At 35.8% G+C, this 24781-nt stretch overlaps 1 protein-coding gene across 2 annotated transcripts in view; it reads right to left on the reverse strand.

Moving 5' to 3' along the window:
- Window positions 1-6446: 6446 nt before the first annotated feature.
- Window positions 6447-24781, reverse strand: part of LOC126762185 (RYamide receptor-like) — a 29628-nt gene continuing 11293 nt past the window's right edge. For both annotated transcript variants that reach the window (XM_050478743.1, XM_050478742.1), the window contains exons 2-10: window positions 16276-16421; window positions 14863-15065; window positions 14437-14585; window positions 12711-12832; window positions 11976-12202; window positions 11305-11496; window positions 7208-7760; window positions 6839-7116; window positions 6447-6760 (exon numbers count right to left, since the gene is read on the reverse strand). In XM_050478743.1, coding sequence (XP_050334700.1) covers window positions 7112-7116; window positions 7208-7760; window positions 11305-11496; window positions 11976-12202; window positions 12711-12832; window positions 14437-14585; window positions 14863-15065; window positions 16276-16336 — 1512 coding nt within the window. In that variant the 5' untranslated portion in view covers window positions 16337-16421 and the 3' untranslated portion in view covers window positions 6447-6760; window positions 6839-7111. The remainder of the gene's footprint in view (window positions 6761-6838; window positions 7117-7207; window positions 7761-11304; window positions 11497-11975; window positions 12203-12710; window positions 12833-14436; window positions 14586-14862; window positions 15066-16275; window positions 16422-24781) is intronic.

Below are 24781 nucleotides of genomic sequence, written 5' to 3' on the forward strand. Positions count from 1 at the left end.
GCCAGCGATAGTTCATAGTCGAGAATATTTGTTCCACCTGGACAACGTCAAGTCACACGTCAATAGTAACTCCAGGACCTTAATTGGTAAATTCTCATAGATTACGATTATAAGGTAGATAGACGAGGATAAATTTCGGCTTTTCCTTCTACTTTGAAATCTTTTAGACTTGGAAGAGCTTATAGACCCGATAAAAATCAGTAGAGATTCTATCATAGAAGTATTACCTAAAACATTTTTATTGACTTATTTCATTCTTATTCGACACAAATAATGACAAGCCAATGCGAACTTTAAATACAAAAAAAAAATCCGCTAGATGCCGCTAAACTCAAATTATTTCCAGAAAAACGGTCTCATATATATAAGTAAGTAATAATTTGACAATTTAGTAAGACTGCCGTGTAATGGGGTGTAGTCATATTGCTGGGTAAGTAGTTACAGTCGTAGGGCTATACCCGATTCCTACACTTGCGTGAGTAAACCTTGTGCAAGATGCGATTGCCAACCCGTGAAGAGCCTGGGGTCACGGCTAAAAGAGAGGAAGCTTCAGCGGAGCCACTCCGACATACTCGGTTGAAGAGTTCGCTGAAGTCCAATTGCAGCGTCTGTTCACCAGAGGTGTGGCTGCGAGCAGGCGTCGGTCTTAAAACAAGCGGCCCGCTATATAAATGAGTATAAAACTCTATACTACTCATCTAGCAAGGTTGTGGGCTATGTTTGGGACGCGCCACATAGAGACCACTCCCAAAAAAAAGAAACAAAAGCCTCGGATGAATTACCCGACTTTTGTTGACGACCTTTGCAAACGTGGTAAAGATTATGACTTAAAAGCACGCACCTGGAATGTCGGTGTTGATGTCGGAGACGAGTAGCTGTTTTTGGCATTTATTACAGCAGCCATATAAAACGCAAACGTCGTCCTTGGGGATCCTAACGCGAGGGTGGGCAAAGAAAGCGCGTCTTTGGTCCAACAGATTTTCACCATGCACCAAATCCTGAAAAATTCCCGTGTAAGGAAGATTGACGCACTCCACCTCGTCGATTTTAAAGAAGCCTGCAATGGAACGGAAAAGAACTTCTTATATAATAATTTCGTCCATCTTGGAACCAGCATCAACAATATCAGCCTTGAAATCCAACGCAGCAACGTTCTTGCTAGTAGCACCTACTTTGGACTGAGTAGGCAGTTGAGAAGTAAAGCCCTCTCTCGACGAACAAAGACCAAACTCTACAAGTCCCTCATTATTCCCGCCCTGCTATGCGTTCGCTAATTTATTTTTAGATGTTCAAGTCAAAAAATATGAAGCAAATGGGAAAGAAAATATATTGCCTAATTATACCATATTATTATACGCGTGTGCATCTTTGATGTACATCACTTCTGTTCACCTGTTGATGCACACATTATTTGTGCCTGTTTAAATGCTCTTTCTCGACATAACGGTAACCACATAAATTTGTAAATAATTCTTAATATTAGAAGTCGTAATTTCACAAACTTTTCGCACTGTTCTCAAATTACTGACATTCTCTGAAGACTGCATATACACACATATTTATATGTTTGTCTTTCATGGCTACCTTGAACCCACGTGCCTTATGCAAACAACAACATAAACATGCTATGTTTGAGCACATGTGTTTGAAAGCTAATTTTGATGGGATGAAAATTCAATTTTATTTTTTTCTTCTTCTAATTTGCTGCTTTGCACAGCAGCGTCAATTACACATATATGTATATGTAAAACGCATGCCCTCAAATCCACCACAACCACTGCACTGAACGATAATTTATAATACACAGGCGTGGGAGAGTAAATGACGGGTCTTTTGTTGCTGAAGAAAATGTTCCATTAAAAACAATCAGCTGGTACTTTTTCCCCGTGACTTGCACTAATTTATTACCTAAAAAATAGCGTAATGAAAGGAAAAGCAGTACTTCAAGTTCATGTTCAATATTACCCTCAAAAACAATAAATTTGTGTGCCGCATCTCATTTGCTTTCTAATTTCAATATTTGCTTGCGTTTTGCTCTACTGTGTACTTCCACTAAGGTGCCCATACGAATATACATAGTACATAGGTATGAGTCCAAGATGCCTTCACAATATCATTCACAACATGACAGCTAATGAGCTATTCCACCATACACAGAAGGACATGAGCATAAAATATGATATAAAGTTGGCTAAACGTCATTAAGCTTTAAATAGCAAGCTCTTAAAAGCCCACAGGGTATCACGTCCAAATTGATATTAATGATTTCCAGAGAAAGGCAGTTAATTCTGGATTAAAGGCATTATATACATTTTGATTATAAAATAAATATATTTTCACCATACAATAAACATAGTGGAATAAGAGGTGTTTTGAAAGAGTTACATGACTCGCAATTTTCATCGCATACTCATCAGCATTAATGTTTTTGCCTTCAAAGTAGACGCTCTCACTTACTATATCAGCTGATCAATGACAACCCGGACTAGTACAAGTAAACTACACGCGTAAGCTGGATCGATGAAATATTGTCTTGATAGGTACAATTTTTGCAGGTTCCTATAAAGTTTGATCATCATTTAGTATGTCAATGTGTGTGTGATAGCCGTTCGCTTACGAGGCGAAAACATTGACTGGCGATTCTTACCATTGGAAAATTATTGAACAACAAGTTTGCTGTTTGTTTCCAATAGCATCAATGATACGGAATTGTTGGAAATATATCTTAAGTGTTTTGTGAACTTTACTTTATCACGAACACAAAATATTTGAGAGGTTCAAAACATTCAGTGAAGTTCGTGAAATCACCGAAAATGTGCGAGTCATCTGGCCACCTCTGTTAGAGATGATAACAGTGAAATAGTTAAAATATCAATGCTTGAAAATACAAACACAATTTAGATAATATTCTGGCCATGAAGCGTGTCAATGCTAGACTTGTACTAAAAGATCCGTATGTTTCGCCAAAACAACTGCGTTAAAGGTCTCTTCGGTGATCGATAGTTTCAACGGCGAAATCAACATATTCACCGACGGTTCGAAGGGTAAAATAGAAACAGGAGTGAGCTTCTTATACAGTCATCCATATAATCCACATAGGGTAGCTTAAAACTAAATTACTGCACTTTAATATTTCAGGCCAAAATAGTAGAATTAAGAGAATGTGCCAAATGGACTTCAACATTAACCAGCTAAAAGTCGCTAAAGCTTCTAGTGGACAGCCAAGCTGGGAACACAAACCCCCTGCTATCACAGACCATTTAATCACTTTGGGCTAGGGTTGATGTTGGACAAACCAAAATATTTCTATTTATGGGCAAAAGAGAACTTATAAATGTTGTAAGTTTCATCACAGGGTACCCACCGTTAGGGTCCCACCTTCAGAAATATTGGAAAAGTGGTTTTGGAGCAGTTGGAACATTATCTAAGTGAATTCCCAACCCATAGCTAAATAAGACAGTTTAAATTTCATAGCTGGTATGGAAAAAATATTTTTTTTTACCGAATTTACCTTTATGATTTAATTTGTTTACCACCCAAGTATAAAATGTCAAAAATAGTCAGTCCGGGTCAAATTTGATCAGGCGTTATAATGCATCGACGCTATTTCCTAACTTCAAATCATTTCTCATGATACATAACAATATTTTTTGTCAGTCCGGGTGAAATTTGATCAGGCGTTATAATGCCTCAACGCTATTTCCAAACTTCAAAACATTTCTCATAAATTCTTATTGGTACAATTAAACATGATACAAAGCAATATTAGGTTAAGAGAGCGGTACTTGTAGTTTAATACAAATCACATATAAATCCTGATAACTTTTTAGAATATTACTGACCAAATTCGATCGAGGTTAAATTTAGGTAAAATTTAGTGAAATGCGTTAATTATTATGACAGATTAAACATCAATAAATTCAAGCGAGTAATCCTCACCATTAAATCATCATCACGCAAAACCAACTTTCATTCCAGATAATTAAAAACGCTTTATACACATCAGCAATGCTGTCTACAATCTCTCCTTCTCGCCTCCGTCAATCAGTCATCCGTTACAAACAGTAGCGACAGGGTGAAAATTTTTACTTGTCAGCGCTATTTATGGCGCTTGAAGTGACATGACAGTGAACTCTAACCAATTACAATACGAAATGTTCTTGGAAATTATGTGGCAGCAATATTTAAATATAACTTGATGCGTATTTAATGATACCTTTGGCTATCAGAGCGCATGCTTTTAAAAGCTCTTTAACAATTTCAGTAGAAAATATATTTAATAATGCAGAAAAATGTTCATATACTCAGTCAAACATAGAATAGGTATCAAACACGCCTACCTTTCAGGTAACGGTGTTGGTTAAAACTATCAAATATTATGTACTTTGTTCAATACGTCAAACTCAATGATTGTCAGAAACGTTATCGGCACTATAAAATATATACCACAACCTGAAATGCAAAATAACGTGTCATCAAAAAATTCGAAATTGAGTGCATATATAGTTTTCAAATTGTTCATTGTTGGTTCTGCCCTCAGATATAAACCATTTCACTCATGTTCAATTTCGTTTTCGTTCATAATTTTTCGAGAAGATGACGATATATAGTTTTTGTCTTGTTGATATGAAACATTTCACGCAAGTGTTTCTTCATAAGAAGATTATAATGTGTCGGATATGCCGCATACATTGCGAAAAAAAGTAACCGGAAATCGCAAATAAAAAGCAAAATGTTTAAATACTCATCAATATCTACACTTACCAAGGATTTTTCCAGTTCTCGAAACACTATTCATAAGCACGCTTGACCTACAGTTTCTTCAGTAACTTTTGTTTTATCTCATCGATCAACGGAAAACGGGTAGGGTGGCAATTTCAGTTTGGGAAACAAGAAAAAATCACACGCAGTCAAATCTGGGGAAAACTATGATATGTGAGGTTGATCGATGGTATTCATTGCGTTTTTGGCTTTAATTTCGTGCCAATAGTGGCTCGATGCGATGGTGCATTATGTAAAATCCACGAATTGTTTTTCCAAAATTCCGGTCGTATTCTCACGCAATCACGCCAATCGACCGTCTAGCCCTCCGGAACAATATGATTGGTTCTTCATAGACCACGAATATCGGAAAAAACAATGAGCATCATCTTGATTTTTGAGTGGCTTGGCATGGTTTTTTGGTTTCAGTTCATACTTTGCCCTCCATTCCGTTGATTCAAGTCAACAATCAACTTGATTTTTTGGTCAAGTTAAGTCAACAATCAACTTGAATCAACGGAATGGAGAGCAAAGTATGAGCTTGAATGTCAAACTCGTAAACTCATTTCTCATTGGCAATTTAATGCCCTCCATGAATGTGGGATCGGAATTCGCCCGTTCAAGCATGTCCTGTTCAAGGTACTTTTTTTGAAAAATTTAGCTTTATCGGGACGAGTCGAGCAAGAACGCGTTTCATACTCAAAATACCCACTAGCCATCATTAAAACAGACTCTATACAATAATTCTAACTGAAGGACTATAAAAAGAGCTAAGCTTTGTCAAATATTGTTGGGTAGTCGAAAAAGTCTTTTCGTATTTCTAATCAAACTTCAATTTAATTTTTTTATGTGCTACACGAACTGATACAGCGTCGTCTCCATCAACTTCACAAATTTCATTGGTGTCTGCGTGGCTTTCTTCCCTTTTTTATGCAAAAATTTCAAAATATAGCGAATTTCTTCATTATTTTCACTCTTTTTTTGAGCAGCTGTAACTTTTTTTCAACTTCCCCGAATTTATTTATTTTTTGGTTGAATGAGGCTTAAGGTCTCACCTTTCCAAACACTATATGGTATGATACAATGTGATCATTGCACTGGAGATATACGACTGCAACGGCAACTATTGACAAAATACGAAAAGACTTTTTTAACCTTGCCCTTTCAAAAGATTACCCAAAATGGTACAGCACGAAGTAAGCGAAATATTAGTTCTAAAAAAATATTTATTTATTTTTTTATTTCGTAATTATAATTAATTTTTTATTTTATTTTTGAATGGGAAATTTCATACAAAAAATTCTTTTTTATCGGATCTGATTAATTAATTTTCTTATAAAATATTAAAATTCAAATATTCAAAAAAAGGATTTTATCCGCTAGTTTGTATTAATTTTTTTTCAATGAAATATTAAAAATAAATAAATAAAAATATTAAAAATAAAATTTTAATCTAATTTTAGGGATAAACATTTTTATTCAATCCGTCATTTGGTATTAAAAATTGCATAATATTTTTAATTAATATTTTCTGGATTTCAAAATAAAAAAAAAAAATTTATCAAAAAGTTGATTCAATTTTCTTTTTAATGCAATACCCAACGAGTTAATAAATTTGACTTACCTTTTCTGAGAACTATCCATTTATATTAACAAATATTTGTTTTAAGTTTTAATTTAGATTAAATTTTTTATTTTACTTTGAGAATTCTAATTGGTATTATCACACTTGAAAATTGTTTTAACTCAAAAAACACTTGTCATTTTTGAAATAACAAATCCGGTTTGAAAACACACACAAAACCACATATAGATATGTATGTATATTATGCATATAAACTTGTAATGCAACCATTATAGTAGTATAGCACATCATGAATCATTAGTAATTGCTTATGAATTCTGCCAAATTTCTAATCGTTGCTTAAAAGCCTCGACGGGTTCGTCACTAATTGGCAGACGTTACGATTTCTACGCATCAGACTTTGTTTGGGTGGTTCTGTAAATTTAGAAACAAAAATCTTAGCACTACATACCAACATTTATAATTCACATATAGAGAGCAAATGTTATTTACATTGCTTGCACGAACCAACACTGGCGGTCGCATGTGCGACTCATTTCGATAATGGGAGTTTATTGTCAAAATCGGCAAATTTACTACAACAATAGCCGAACGGGCACAGAGCACATGCATTCCCAGTAAGAGCTTAAGTCAAATAAGCTGAAGAGCTTTACTTTTCGTTGCCCAAACGTGCGTGCCGTCAGCTTAGTTGATGATCGGGTCCATTTCCACTGTACAATTGAACATGGTTTCTGCGTAACTCTGTTAGCACGGCAAAGCTCCCAGTTATCCTGGTGGGGAAATGAAAAGGAAAAACAAAACAAAAATACAGTTTAACAAAAATGTATTTCTCTAGCTTTACACGCTCACTGCGGCACTTACTTTTCCCTGTAGTTTTAAATATGAAGCCCGGTCCGGCATTCATATTCACTTTATTACTGCCCGCCGAGCTGGAATTCGGCTCCTCTGATGTGGGTGTCGAGTGCATCAGCGTGTCCAAGTCATCTTCACATTCAATTACATCTGGATACAGCGGCTTGAAGTTGTTACGCCGCCATTGCGGCACACTCTGACCATTACCCGCAGCAGCAGCAGCAGCGGCGTTATGCAACTCGGTATTAGTCTTGCTGCATTCACTCGTTTGCATTGTTTTACGAGGCAAAGCTATAATATTGTAGGCTGACGCATTACTGCCATTCCGACCCGGTCGCATATTTGCATAACGATATGTGTAGTAAATGTCTGATTTGCTTTGTCCAGCACCAGCTTCGGCATATAAATTGCTACGTATACGCATCGACGAATTGGCAAAGTTCGAGCGCAATGAGGTGGCTCTCGTATGCATAGACAAGGTGCGGTCGTGGGCATCATTGTTGGTGCGAAATTTGCAAAAGCACAAATTGAAACGTTTATTGAATTCACGTTTGAATTTTTCCTGCAATTTAGAGGTAACAATGCGAGATAGATGAATTGAAAGCGTTAGAAATGAATTGTGTGATAAACAAATTTTTGTAGAAAGAAAGAAAGAATTTCAGAAAGCAGAAAGAAAGAAAGAAACAAGTAAGGAAAGGCTAAGTTCGGGTGTCACCGAACATTTTATACTCTCGCATGATAAAGTGATAATTGAGATTTCATTATCCGTCATTTACATATTTTTTTATTTTGCTGTAAAATTAATTAGATTAGATCAATTTGTGTATTGAATTGTATTTTCATTTTTTAATGTATAGTATATACCGTATTATACAGAAAAGGAATCAGATGGAATTCAAAATAGCGTTATATTGGAAGAAGGCGTGGTTGTGAACCGATTTCACCCATATTTCGTACATGTCATCAGGGTAATAAGAAAATATTATATACCGAATTTTATTGAAATCGGTTTAGTAGTTCCTGAGATATGGTTTTTGGTCCATAAGTGGGCGACGCCACGCACATTTAAAAAAAAGCCTGGATGCAGCTTCTTTCTGCCATTTCTTCCGTAAAATTTAGTGTTTTTGACGTTTTTTGTTAGTCGGTTAATGCACTTTTAGTGATTTTCAACATAACCTTTGTATGGGAGGTGGGCGTGGTTATTATCCGATTTCTTCCATTTTTGAACTGTATATGGAAATGCCTGAAGGAAACGACTCTATAGAGTTTGGTTGACATAGCTATAGTAGTTTCCGAGATATGTACAAACAACTTAGTAGGGGGCGGGGCCACGCCCAGTTTTCCAAAAAAATTACGTCCAAATATGCCCCTCCCTAATGCGATCCTTTGTGCCAAATTTCATTTTGGCTTAGTTATGACACTTTATAGGTTTTCGGTTTCCGCCATTTTGTGGGCGTGGCAGTGGGCCGATTTTGCCCATCTTCCCATCTTAACCTTCTTATGGAGCCAAGAAACACGTGTACTAAGTTTCATCATGATATCTCAATTTTTACTCAAGTTACAGCTTGCACGGACGGGCGGACGGACAGACGGACGGTCGGACAGACAGACATATGGATTTCAACTCTACTCGTCACCCTGATCACTTTGGTATATATAACCCTATATCTGACTCTTTTAGTTTTAGGACTTACAAACAACCGTTGTGTGAACAAAACTATAATAATCTCCTTAGCAACTTTGTTGCGAGAGTATAAAAAGAGTATAATATTTTGTACACATAACGATAGTTTGTAATTGAGATGGTAACAGATACATATATAAATGATTGGTATGGCGAGATGAGTTGATTTTTTGTCTAAAACTTGAGAGTATATAGAACTGATATTATCTGAAAGAAACGTGTTAGCTTGCACCATAAAAAGGTTAGTATTGCAGTTGAGTAAAATCGGATTTGTTTTTCACTTTAGATGTTCCTGTAAAGAGTTATCCTGCCAACGCGGGCGCAGTTTTTTTCCGAGGGGTGACTGGAAATGACGTCATAATGGCCGAGTTTCAAATATTTTTTTCCAAAAATTTCAGAATTTCTATGTTAATAGTGTAAGTTTGTAGCACTGAAAAATGCTAATAAAATATTTAATTTTTATATGAGAAAAAATTGTTGAAAAGAGGCTGTTTTTTATACGAAAAAACCTACGTTACCCCTTAATGCAATCGGTTCAGACATTCCCCTAGTCCCTATAAAAGTTAATCAGATGCTAATTGTGCTCGCAATTCACAGTTTTGTCAAATATCCGCAATTATTCACGAAAAATATGTACGTGTGTATTGATTATACATATATTTATTTTTAGAATTTTTAAAAATAATAATATCTTTCATTATAAATCATTTATAAATTATTCATATAAACTTCATACTAAGGCAATATATGTAATGCTCAAAATGTTGGCGGAAATATCATCTACATACACATACCTTCCACCTTAATTAAAATTTAATTTCGGAAATATGCATAGTCATACCTCTACACAGCTGACGCAAGGATTTAAAACTTAAGCCTTTTCACTTCACAACTTCTGTCACAGGTTTGCAATTACTACTTTGACGGCCTTAGGTCGACAGGCATTGCGAAACACTTCCTAATTATTTTTAAATTTTCACCTGAGCGCATTTGCAACCCGGAACCATTCACGGTTTTTCAACTTCAATTAATAATGGTATGGCGCGATTTACCACCATGAAAATACCTTTATATCCGCTATACTCCAGCACCTGCGTCAATGTACCTTAAGAAGCCATGCAGCGCAGTGCTAATTACTTACAGCGAAAATGCTAGGTATACAGAATTGTGTGCTCATGCAAATAGGTTACCTAAAATGACAGCACTAAAGCTCAATTTGCATGAAGTGAAACTCTAATACCGCGATGAAGGTTAATGTTGCGTATACGCCATGGTAATCGGCGTTTTAGCTTATGAGTTCTGCGTATTAAATGTCGCATTTGCATGCGTTGCTAAAAGTTCTAATACCATTGAATGGTAGTTCAAAATTTCGCGGATTACATGGATATTGTATATATTTCTAATCGCAACTGAATAGTTTTCAAACAATGATTATAACTTAGAGATGTTGAATTTAATTTTCGCTTGTTTGTCTTAAAAGTCTGTGATTACAGACATATTTTCTAGAATAAAATATACGAGCTTGTAGTATCGGTATTTACTGTTGTCATAGCTACCGCTGCAAGTTTCAACAAATATAAAACTATTATGGCATTTTCGGAAGTTTCGGAAGTTTTACTTCAAAAATTATTTTATTATAACCTGAAATGGGTCTGTTCAGTGTGCCATAAAATTTATAATATCCAGAAGGAAAATTCGGTGACTTTATAATGTATGTACCATGTAAATGATCATCTTGGCGCGCTGAGTCAATGATAGCTAATCATGCCAGTCTAATTGTCTATCTGTTCGTCAGTATATACGCGAACTACTACCTCAGTTACTGAGATATCATTCAGAAGTTGCGTACACTTCTTTATTTTCTTAAGCAACTGCTTAGTTTTCGGAACTGCTGATATCAGAGCATTATAATTTAGAGCTGTCATATAAACTGATCGATCAAAATCAAGTCCGTGTATGGAAAACTTTTTCATTTGACTTGATATCTTAACGAAACTTGGTGCAGACTATTTTCCAAGCCAACGCTACAATACCTGAAAAAATTTCTCATACCTGACTACTATAGCATATAGCTGTCAAACAAACTGACTGATTAAAATTATATTTTTTTATGATTTTTTTTTTATTTGCCGAGTTATCTGCACGAATTTTGGCTTAAATTATTTTCCAAGGCGACACTATAATATCTGAAGAATTTTTTTTAGATCGGACTACTATGACGTATGTATAGCTGCCATACAAACCGACTGAAACCTTTTTAATTTGTGAATCGCATTGTAGCTAAGATGCAATCGAAGTTGACAATTTTGCTTGTTTGTATCTTAAACTACCATTATCTACTATTCAATAGCTTAAATTTGCTATAAAATTATATAAACATACATCTTATATACTACATAGTATATGCGCTCATAATACTCACATTGTAAATGCCATAAATGAAGGGATTGTAGCAGCTATTGCTCATCGCCAACCAATCGCAGCAAAACCATATTATGCTGATAAAGTGGTATTCATTAACTTCTGGTATAGTCACATACAGCACATTATATAGCTGCAAGGGTAGCCAGCAGATGCCGAACACAATCACAACAACAATGAGCATTTTTATGACCTGATAGAAGAGATACATATATGACATTTAAAAGAAATGACATTATTACATAAACACAAGAAATAAGAGTTATTCGTACACATACATATATGTACAAGTATAATAAATGAAGGAGCAGATACATATTGATTGACTTTTTTCATTGTCAACCGCAATATTTCATGTCAAGGTAAACAAAACACGCAAAAATATTGTTGTAAATGAGCAAAAATAGCCAGTTGCTGCTTATGAACTATTGTTTGCTTAGCCGGAGGCAATTCTTAGAAAAATAGCATAATTAGAACTGCAACACTACCAACACAACAACATGCATGTATTTGTATATTGCGCATAAACAACTTAATTAGAGGTTAAGTTTCCTCCGGGTCAACATTCAGATATATTTAACGCAAACCACAGAAACGATCCAATGCACAAATACATGACTATAGTAAAGGTGAACAGAAGCAAATCGTGATTTTAATTATTGTTCAACTCACCTTCTTCTTGTTTCGCATTAACGCCATGTCTCTTGTATCCTCGGCGTTGCCTGGCGTTTCGGTGAGCCACAGTTTCACAGCCATTTGTACGTAGACGAAGGAGATGACACAGCAGGGCACACAGTATTGTACGATAACAAGCGCATAACGGTAAGCCTTCAGCTGTTCGTCCGAGAGATTGATATTCGCGCAGAAGGGTCGTGTCACATTGTAGATGACACCGTCCTCTGCATTGATGGAAGTTTGTGTAAACGATTTATAGAGCGAGTTAAAGATATTGCATATTACAAATAAACACAAAAGTTTCGTATAAGTTTTTCTAATATACATACATACATATGTACATATCGTCACATAAAATGCAAAACAACGTATCGTCCAAAAATCAAAATTGAGTTTTTTTGCTTACAATTCTCTACATCATATTACATGTAAGTAGCATAAAATTTTCAGTTGCCACAGTCAGATATAACGAATATGTAACCAATGTATAACTAATATATAACCAATATATAACCAACATGTAACCAATATATAACCATTTTATAACCAAAACTCAATTTTTTCTTAATGTAAGTGGCTTCTACTATATCGTTTTTCCATGGCCCGCAAACTTATGAAAAGTGTTGTTACCTTATTTTTCATTTTAGGTGACGATATAAAAATATATACATATGCATATACTAAACAGATCTATATACAAGTATATACAATATATAACTTTTTCCAACTCACCTCTATACCGTTCATGGATAACTTCCACACGAAATGCTATGGCGATTGGGCTAGCGAATATGAAGGCCGATAACCAAATGCCAAACAGAATAAATTTTGAAATATATTTCGAAGGACGTGCTCTGCAAGTGGAATAGTAGAATGAAAATATGAAGAAATGAAAATGCTAAACACTTGTGACGCGAAAACTTATTAAAATGTTTTAAAAGTTTTTGTTTTTGTGCGTACACAAATATGTTTGGAATTCGTTTAACAGTTTTTTCGTCCGAATTAATTCGTTTAGAATTTTTAGCATAAAGATGAATGATGAAATATGACGATATTAAATTAAAATATAAAAAGTCTACCAAAATTAGCATTTATATTAAAGTAAAAACCACTGTAAATAATAAAATATAATTTCTAAATTTCGAAGCGTTGATGAAAGATTAAAAAGTATTTTCCGAAGCAGAAAATAAATTAAACTTTTTTTATTTTTAATTTTTCATATTTTAAATAGCAAAATGAAGTCACCAAACTACTATAAACTGATTTTAAATCGATTAAAGTTCTGTGAGTCTAAACAATAGACAACTTAAGCTTTAAAGGAGGTATATAAATGAAATATACATACATATGTATGTGCCTTTAGTATGGTGGCATTCACTCGGCTCGTGCATTTTGAAAAATTTTCGATACGAAGCATGTCAATGATGGACTCGCACCAAAATGAAATCGTGTCCATTACTGATTTTTGGTCAAAAAAGAGTCTTCCCCCACCGACCGTATTTACTTGATTTAACTCGCTGTGATCTTTTTCTGTTTTCGACACCGAAAAGCCAGCTTCGAGGAACGTACAATGAGACCATTGAAGCCAATAATTTATTCGCACTAAGACCATCCTATCCAAGGCTTATAACAAATGTATGGAAAATTGGACTAAGCTCTGACATATGTACTTATATTGTAGCCTATTTTGAAGGCGTTAAAAAAGATTTGTATTAATGTTTGGTATGACGATTTTTGCTTATACTACAAATTCAATTCCTCAAATAGTTAAGTCCAGAAAAAATCAATTTTGACTCGGAAAGTGAGTCACTGACTACAACGTCTAAGGAAAACTGCCATGTTTTGTTGGAATGTACCATGAGCTGCTTCTTTACGGCCAAAATCTTGATTTAAATCTGTATATTCAATAACTGGACCGTCTGAAGATCCTAATATCCTTTTATCTCTCGACATTGGCAGTCCACATACATCAATAATGATTCACTGGGAAGTAGAAAGTGAAACTTTACAAGTTTTTAACAATAGGGACGAGTGTTTCCATGAAGGTGGTGTTATGAAATTACCTACGCAATGGCAAACAGTTTTGGAACAAAGAAAAACTAAATAAAGTTACTAGATATTCCTATATCCTTTTATCTCTCCGCCCTCACTTCCTTACAACTTCCAAGAATATGTACTATATAAGTGGCTAAGTTCGTTTCCTTTTTTGTAGTTATTCAAACTTTTCTTGTATATTGTTTCTAAGGATTGCAATCATTTTCTTGTTTAAATTTTCCTTGTATATATTTCACTTCATTAAACTAAACTAAAATGTATGTATTTATGCAAAAATGGAAGATAATTATAAAAGTTATTGCTTAAAAAGCTTTTCTTAGCATTTTAAATATAATTCTTTGTATGTAAATATATTAAACTATTTACATATTTACTAATTTAAACCCATTTCACAATTTCTTACCTTAAAGGATTGATGATAGCACGATGTCGATCAATCGCAATGGCGGTTAATGTAAAAACGGAAACATTTACGCTCACCGTTTGCACGAAAGGACAAAAGGCACACATAAACCAGGGTAAGTTCCAACGCTGTAAAAGAGCTGCTTGAAACTGAAAGGATTTAAATTTTATTAAATTATATGAAGTAAAATATTTAACATTGTTTTTATAGTCTATAAATATCAATAGAATACCGATTTCAATTAAAATAATAACCTTAAGCTTCTAAAAACAAATTATAAATCTAAAAGGGCACCCTATACATATATTCAGAAGCATCGTTGAAATTGGCTTCGCTTGCATGACTACGCAAATATTCTGCTTCCTCATTTATACTCTGACTTCTCACATCTACTCACGCATGTATTTAATTGCTCCATGTACTCACCTGAAACGGTATACAGAAGAGTCCAATGATGACATCGGCAACAGCCAAGTTTGCTATGTATGTGTTGGTGACGGTACGCATTTGTCGGGCCGTTATCACAACCCAAATGACTAATGAGTTGCCAATGATTGCTAAAATGCTGATGCTGCCGTAAAATAAGGAGAGTATTATGACAACTACAATAGGAGCGGTGTAAAGACGTTCTGCAATTAATATAAGAAATTTTATAAAAGATATATTTACTTTTAAATTTATAAATAAAGCAAACGAACTACATTAAATATATTGTGAAGATAAAATAGAACAGATTGGAATTCTCTGCATTAACGTTATGAATTGAACGAGTTCATTATTTCAGTGGCGGCTTTCGAAGGACTATTTGCTTCAAGATCACAGAAATCGAGCTGATAGATTTATGATCGAAAAGGGTTTTGAGTGTGGTAAGTGCTATTTTATTAAAGCTTCAAAATTTAGTTCTTCTATCAAAAGATTTTATAGCGGGGCACTTTCTAAGATTGTTCAATCACCTTAAAGAAAGAGATGGCTTATTGGTTAATAAGTTAATGAAATGTCGATTCAAAATTGTTTAGCCAAGATAACAAGGATTATCATTTAGAATAAGACTTAGACTTTCTGAAGGAGTACTTGTGCTCTCACGGTTTAAAAATAAAACATATCAAGTAAAATATATAGTCAATCGATTAACAAATCGATAGCGATTTATAATCTTTTACATACCAACTGATCAAATTTGACCAGGACTTTTAATGAAGTAAATGAAAATTATAAAAAGTATATGAAACATTTTATTAAGCGTTGGTATACTTGCGTTGGCTTTCAAAGAGCCTATTTTGAGGGCCATCTTTTTTCAGTCCGGTTCAAATTTGATCATATGCCAAATTAAGATAGCCACTGCTTTAAGTTCTTATTAGAAAGTTTCTAATACCACTACCTTACACCTAAGCTCGATTTTATATTTGGTTATATTTCAGCGCTGAATATCATCTGATCAAAATTGACCCGGACTGTTTACGATGTTAATGAGACTATATTCTATAAGTCAAGTGTATGAAAAACTAAATTAATCGTTGGTATATTTGTATTGGCTGAAAAGGAGCCATTTATTATCAGTCCGTGTCAAATTTGATGGGATGGTAAATTAAGATAGACACTGCTTTAAGTTCTTATTAGTAAGTTTCCACCACGATTACCCTCCACCTGAGTTGGATTTATATTTGGTATGAAAAACTGTATTAAACTTAAGGTGGTTTCACTTGTTCAGTAATCTAAAGACATATTCCATAACTAACGGAAAAAATCGGTAAATAGTCTTATTATATAATTAAAATTTCGAGTTATATACATATGTATATATAAAATAGAATACAGAATTATAATTCAAAGTAAACTTACCGAATTCCTCCTCCTCGAGTACTTCATCATCAGGTATTTGTAAGACGGGAAATTCATCCATGGTGCTATAAGTCAAGTTTTTACGAAGAAGTCTTTAAAAAATTTCGTAATATTTTACTTTGTCAGTCAGTGATACGAACTTTTATCTGTAAAATAATTTTAAAGAATAATTTGGTTTAATTAAAAATATGTAATAATTTTGATATTCTTAAGACATATTATTTTAAGGCATGTTTCATATAAACCAATTATATTAGCGACGAAATTTTTTTTTTAAATATGCTTCTATTCTAAACACATTGACTAATTTGCAAATAACTAAAATTTCAAATTAAAAAATTTCGAATTCGAACCGCTAACTATGTTGTGGTGAGAAGATAAATGGCAAATCCAAGACGCCTTTAACATACAGCCGTCCACAGACTTCTCACAAAGCCTGAAGAGGCGCTCTATTTAATTAGATTAGTTTGAGAAATACTTTGGATGCTTTACTGCACACACATATATCTTTCATTCGGCGTTAACATAATCTATCGGGAATTCAACTACAATTGAACTATTTGCGTAGCTGACTATGTAATCAAACATACCTACGTAACCAACTCTAATGTAACTAATTACTCCTGTGCAGATTGCGCTCAGAAACCAGCATACCTTGGCGCACTTGGAAGTTATTAATCGTTGCTCTCCTTCACTAAATAATTAATTACCAGCATATTGGGACTGATGTCTGTTCTTAGGTGCAACAAAGTCCGGCATTCCAAGGCACAAATAATCATTAAACTCAGTTTACAACAATAGCAAGTACTTTTAAATGAAAATGTATTGCTTTCTATAGCAAATAATTGGAATGATTAAATCCCAGTTCTGCGTAATCGCTCACAGAAATTGTATTTAGTACATTTTCTGCATTGCATTTTCACCTAAACTATCACTGAAGTGGCACAACTGCTTAACCTTGCATGTAAAGGCTATTATTTTACCTATTATTCATTTCTGCAACATCATGCCCAGCAAACTCACATGCACACATCTGTAATTATTCCCAATTACTGCACTGAAGTGCTTACCTCAGAAGCAAATGCTATATGTTGGTATATGCTCTTTAAGTATAACGCATATGGGATAGTTTTGCTTAACCAACGGTTGTTTTCGACAGCATCATTGATCATTTGCTTAGTTATTGACATACATTCGTTTTTATATAAATTCGCTCTTCATTGTCTGTAATGCACTGATTAGTAAGTGAACCGTTATCCCACTTCCCTTACTTTCCCTTCCGAACAGAAAATCAGAGCCAAAGATAATTGATTAAGTAATATGCCCACCCGCAAAACGGTTAACCAAATTTTGTGCATTTACCAAATTCAAAGCATTCTTGACTGACCTAAAATCTATTCACGAAAGCCAATTGGGAATTCCAAGTGTAGCCAGGTCCTTCTCCAACTAATCTTTCCAACGGAGTGGAGGTCTTCCTCTTCCTCTGCTTCACTCGGTGAGTACTGCATCGCCCACACTCAGAGCTGAAGGATTTTCATACATTCGGTGACACGACCTAGCCAGCGTAGCCGCTGTCTCCTAATTCGCTGATCTATGTCAATGTCGTTGTATAACTCGTTCAGCTCATCGTTCCATCAAATATTCGCCGTTGCCAGTGCGCAAAGGACCATAAATCTTACCTATTGGGTTTGGTAAAAACAGCCAGCTTAACTGTCCAATGTATCTTACGTTGGAGCATTGAGGGCCGTAGAAAATATCCCAACTCAATCGGCTCAAACCTGGGCAACTGGGCAATCGCATATAGCAGGTGATCCAAGTAGAGATACTTTTTTCAATAGCTTATTTTGACAGATCACGCGTGAGTCATGTCAAGTGTGCATGTTATTTCTGTTCAGTTTTGTTTGGCATTTCATCATGGAAAAACTTACTCTTGAAAAACATTTACAAATCGTTCAACTTTATCTCGAAAATTTAGGATCTGTAAAGGCTGCGGTTCGCTAACCTTATGGTATTTTTTATGGTATCCAGCAGCAAGAACTGAAGCGCTACCTTTCCAAGCGACATCGCTTCGCTCTATGAGCTCTTGAAAAACTCCAAGAAGATCCGATGTTTTCGAGGAAACTTTTGTTCAGTAATGGGACACATTTCTGGCTATATCCATCCAACATCGGTCCATAATTTCTTCAAGAATGTGAAGGTAACCGTCAATGGTGACCACTATCGCGCCATGAAAACCGACTGTTTGATGCCTGAAATTGAACTCCGCACACATCGCATCAATCAATGGATCTATTGAAAGGACACTTCGGTGAGCAGATAATTTTACGTTTTGGTCCAGTCAACTGGCCACCAAGATCGTGTGATATCAAACCGTTAGATTTTTACCTGTGGGAATATGTATAGTCTAAAGTCTATGCGGACAATCCCGCTTCGACTCACGCGTATCATTCGCCAGTGTCGAAACGCTTGAACGAGTCATCGAAAATTGGACTCAACGGGTGGACCATCTGAGACTTAGCCGCGGCCAACATTTGAAAGAGATAGTCTTCAAAAAATATACGCCAAAGAATGTTCTTTCGAATGATAATAAACATTTCCAAGTTTCATTGTTCATTCTTCAAAAAAGTGGCGAACCTCGAAATGGATCACCCTTTATATGTACATCTAAAAACACTCTAAATATTTACTTATGCCCACATAGTTTTAAAATACTATCAAAACAGCACAAAGCCTGAGTGTGTGCATATAAAAGAAAGAGAATTTTGAACGAAAATGTAAAATGTCCCTGACGATTCTCGTTTGCAAGCTTTTAGCATTTTTGCATTTGTAAAAGTTTGTACTATAATAAGGGACAAAAACAACAAGTATGGTACGTGGTTCCGTAAAATTTAACTGGTACCTACGTATATACCGCCTACGATTAGAATGCTTTGTTGTTTCACCCAGTATCTTATACATATATAACAAGTAAGGAAGGGCTAAGTTCGGGTGTCACCGAACGTTTTATACTCTCGCATGATAAAGTGATTGAAATCGGTCTAGTAGTTCCTGAGGTATGGTTTTTGGTCCATAAGTGGGCAAGGCCACGCCCATTTTAAATTAAAAAAAAAGTCTGGGTGCAGCTTCCTTCTGCCATTTCTTCCGTAAAATTTAGTGTTTCTGACGTTTTTTGTTAGTCGGTTAACGGACTTTTAGTGATTTTCAACATAATCTTTGTATGGGAGGTGGGCGTGGTTATTATCCGATTTCTTCCATTTTTGAACTGTATATAGAAATGCCTGAAGAAAACGACTCTGTAGAGTTTGGTTGACATAGCTATAGTCGTTTCTGAGATATGTACAAAAAACTTAGTAGGGGGCGGGGCCACGCCCACTTTTCCAAAAAAACTGCGTCCAAATATGCTCCTCCCTAATGCGATCCTTTGTACCAAATTTCACTTTAATATCTTTATTTATGGCTTAGTTATGACACTTTATAAGTTTTCGGTTTCCGCCATTTTGTGGGCGTGGCAGTTGGCCGATTTTGCCCATCTTCGAAGTTAACCTTCTTATGGAGCCAAGGAATACGTGTACCAAGTTTCATCATGATATCTCAATTTTTACTCAAGTTACAGCTTGCACGGACGGACAGACGGACGGACAGACAGACATCCGGATTTCGACTCTACTCGTCACCCTGATCACTTTGGTATATATAACCCTATATCTACTCTACCCTACTCTTTTAGTTTTAGGACTTACAAACAACCGTTATGTGAACAAAACTATAATACTCTCCTTAGCAACATTGTTTGAGAGTATAAAACCATATGGTTTTGTGAGGAAAAGCCGGAAAATTGGAATATTCCAAAAAGTAACTTTTTTTCATACACATTTTTTTTCAATTTTTGTTTGTTTTGTTTTTCAATATTTTGATTTGTAAATTATTTGAATCGTTCAATTTCGGTCGCTTGCTTTTTTATTCCGGCTATTCAAAAGAAAAATTATTGAAAACTATTCAGTGAAAACTTTATGTTTCATATAAAGTGATCAATTACAGATTGAAATTTCTTACGAAGCCACGAAGAGGTCGCGCTAATGTCGGTCGGCGTTCTTTTTGCCATCAACGTATGGCAGCCCAAGACACATGAACGACTACTCCCAGGATGCGATGACATACATGTGGAATTATGGACCCGGCCAATCAGCAAGCGATCGTCACGTGTCACAGCACGACTTTTCAAACAACAGCAGCGATGTTTGATGGACTTTATCTTGAAGCAACATATGGTACATACATATATATGGTGCTGTTAAATGCTGGATGTACTCTGTTAAGTGGCAAAAAGAGGTTTGCCGCACGCACACATTCTTCTTTGGATGGTGGATGGTAGTTACACCAGATCAAATTGATGAACTCATTTCTGCGGAAATTCCTGATGCAGATAAAGATACAGTATTATACGAAGTGATGAAAACCAATATGGTTCATGGACCTTGCAGACACCACAATCCCACTTCGGGTTGTATGTCTGACAATAAATGCACGAAACACTATCCAAGTGCTTTTCTTTCGGAAACTCAAACTGGAAATGATAGATATCCGCTCCATCGGCGTCGCTCACCAGACGACAATGGCAGAACATTCAGCATTCAATTTAGAAGAATGAATATTGAAGTTGACAAAACATGGATCGTATCATATTCGCCATTATTGTGTAATTCATATTCAAAACTCATATCAATGTTGAGTATTGCAGTTTGGTGTAATTGATAAAAAAGGGAAGCAACATGGCGGTTATTGGTCTTGAAAAATACGGTCGAAACGTGAACTGCAATAAAGCGCTTTGCAGGATATTTGTGCGTCTCGCAGTTAATTTGGAGAATGGCCAAAGAGTGTATTTCAACCCAGAGAATACAGTACAGCCAGTGGAAACACCGCCAGCAACAAAATTAACATTGACGAGTTTTTTCTAAACTTTCGTCAGTGATCCGTTTGCATCGTCGAAGAAATAGTTGCGCACAAAGCAAGGCAAACCAGTAGATTGACATCCAGATGTGTTCTCAACTAATGCATTAGGACGAATTTACACAATCCACCCGAAAAACGACGATTGCTTCTACCTTCGGTTGCTATTGATTAATGTACGCGGTTCAACTTTATTTGAGTCATTGCTTACTGTGAAGGGTACGGTGTGTGCAAGTTTTGGAGAAGTAAGCCAGCAATTACAATTGCTGGAACATGTTAATCACTGGAATGAAAATGAAGTTCGCATACCTTTCGCGATAATCATTTCTACATATCAGCCTTCAAATCCGCGTCAATTATGGGATACGAACAAAAATGACATTGCCGAAGACATTTTACATCGCCTTCGCTAAAAATTGGAAATGGTAGAATTTCGGTTGATACTTCCGGGGGTTCGATATCAATTCCATCTTCCTTTATCAACTCACGAAAGATGAACTCATCACGAATGTTCGGACATTAGCCAAATTATCGTAACTACTATTCCTTAAGTACATGCGCAATGGTAGCTGCCAAAAATACCGATGTTGTTGACCTAAACTGGAAGATTCAAAGTCAAATTCCGGGAGATTTGCGCTCATACAAATCGATCGATAATCTTGACAATGAAGATGACGCCGTTATTTATCCAGTGGAATTCTTTGGAAAGGCTTGGTACGCCGCCGCATCATTTGCGTCCCAAAGTTGGATCTGTCGTTATTGTGTTTCGCAATCTGCATGCGCCGAAACTGTGTAATGGAACCTGACTGATTGTGATGCACCTTTTGAATACAAGAGGGCAGAATCCTTGATTCTACGAATTCCTTTGAGTTCTAACGATTTGCCATTTCAGTTCAAACGTATTCGTTTCCAGTGAACATTTGAGATGACAATCAACAAGACACAAGAATAGTCGCATAGTATGTGGCATAAATTTGGAAATGCTATGTTTTTCACACGGCCAAATATACCTGGCGTGCTCACGAAATGGAAAACCATCTTTTCTGTACACCGGAACAGAAACAAAAAAATGTTGTTTAACAAGTTGCGTTACATTGAAAAACAAAAAATAAAATGATAAATTTAACTTTCATTTCAAAAACACATAACTTCACGCAGGACAACGGCTGCGGGGTCAGCTAGTTACAAATAAAAATGTCAGATTAAATATGATCAAGGCTGGAAATCTTAGACACATGCTTTCTGCTATCCGTTCAGGGGAAGTAATTACGCAGTTCATATATAAAAAATGACAATCAAGATTGAACTCGAAGTTCTTTGCACATATCAGTTACTAAGGAAACTTTATTTAAAAAAAAAAACATTATTTTTCCAATAACATACACATCAGCAAAGAAGAAATGCGTCCTAAGCTCTGAAAAGCAGTTCGTTTTGCTCAGGAGCTTAAAATTACTAAAGCTGGATCGGCTTCTTTTCGTAAGTTCGATTTATGTATGCCGCATGAATTAACACAAATAACCCACGTGCACACAGTTTTCGTCGTCTAATCGCTGCTCAATCGCAACAAAATCGATCCATTTCTTAAACGGAAGGTTGTTGGTAAAGAAAATTTGACAGCTTACGACAATGTCGAACGAAAACAATCGTTGTCGAGTGGTGCCGGCTAAAACGGTGACTGAGTGAGGACTGATGACCAGAAAGGTATACTCTAACTTGATCCCTTGCGGCCAAACTTTTCATTCTCATCTGGGCTGTCAGTAACTGAAATACTTGAAAAAAAAACACAATCAAAATAAAGGCTCCGGGTTTTTTGGTAGGTTCAATTGCATCCACTTTATAGTCCGGGGACCAAGTGATCACTACCTGTTCCTCTCTATGGCGAATGATCTTTTTGGAAAAACTACATATGTATATATACGGATAATTTCTTACATAATTTTTGAAGCTTTCTCATTTTATATTAATTTAAATAATTATGTTAATGATACCTAATATGTTTAACAATTTCGAAAAGTATCAAAATTTTATTATATGCGTACCCCTTCATACAGAAATGCTTCAAGAGCGTATTGCTTATATTCAGGAGTTCTTTCGATATTAAATACCAGTGCACGGAGTGCACTCTACCGATCTGCGTTTCGTGTGTGCGTATTGTGCTTTGGGCAAGTTTTTGGAAGACGCTGCGACGCTAATGTGCACAACCAAGATTTTCTCTAACCCTTTCAGCATAAAGGAAGTTGGGCTTATAGGCCTGAACTCTTTCGAGTAGGTTCGGTTGTTTCTACCTGCCGTCGGTGTGAAAACTACTGTGGCATATAGCTGAACTTCATGCATCCCCTAAAAATGGCCTCTGGCCACGGCGCGGATAGACAAAGCGCATTCTGTAGCATTTCTGGAATGATTCCGTCAGTAGCGGTGATTTTTGAAGGCGGAGTCTTAAGGGTAGGTGCGCCACAATTCAATTCATTCATTATCAACGTTATCAACATTACTCCAAAATAACTTTATATAAGCCCTGTTGCCAGTGTTTCAAGGCCTGAGGTGTTCCTCTAGAGTCGATTACTTCTAAAAACCCTTGAAGGAGCTAAATGGTCTGGAGGAGCTTGGCGGCATTGTACTCCAACTGCTCCTGAGCTGCCCAACTCATCTGCTTTTTCATTTCTTTCCATTACTATCTGACTGGGTACCCAGATAATTTTAAAAGTATTACCTAATGAGAATGCACTTAATGCCTTCTTGCATGACCTAACCCTGGTAGACTTAATATTGCTGCTACGAATACCCTGAATTGCCGCTTGATTGTACCCTAGAAGGTTGATGGGCCTGTTTTTTAGATGAGATGCTCATTTGGCACCTTCTGTTATGCGCACAATCATTAATTGAAACTATTAATTACATAAGAAGCGCGCACCTATTTCTATTTCACCCGTCAGTGATCCGTCAGTGAATATGTTCATTGCGCCGTTGGAACTGTCGATCACAGAATTATTGATCGAAATTTTCTCTACTGTGGAATGAAGTTGTGTTTAATTCTAAATAAACATTTCTAGAATCTTGAGCCGGCTGGCCGCAAGTAATGCTCCATACTTCATTTCATTATGTATTGGCCGGCTATCGCGCCTCCAGCGCCTTTGTTGACGTAGTATTCATTGCACCCGTAATTACCAACAAGCAGGCTCGTTGCACCTGTTCCAACACAAAATTGGATAAAATGTATGTGGGTAAATGTGTATCCTTGGAATGTCTCCACACCGTCACAACACTGACTTACAGCAATCACCACATCAACACACTGCTCCACAAGAAGATCAGACACAACATTCATAATATGAACATAACGATTCCTACAATAACGGCTTTTAAATAATCCGACTTTTTTGAGTTTTTTCTTCCTGCCTTCGGTCAAAACCAAATGGTAGACGCGCTTAACAAATATTTAATTTTATTCATTGACAACGTCAAACACCCTGGGCTGTTTGATATGTGTACTTTAATAAAATTGAAGAATTCGCAATTGTTTTGAAAGTGTGCTAATTTTTTTGGCAGTGTGCTTTGCACG

Source organism: Bactrocera neohumeralis, chromosome 6 (assembly GCF_024586455.1).
Source record: "Bactrocera neohumeralis isolate Rockhampton chromosome 6, APGP_CSIRO_Bneo_wtdbg2-racon-allhic-juicebox.fasta_v2, whole genome shotgun sequence".
Classification (NCBI taxonomy): domain Eukaryota; kingdom Metazoa; phylum Arthropoda; class Insecta; order Diptera; family Tephritidae; genus Bactrocera; species Bactrocera neohumeralis.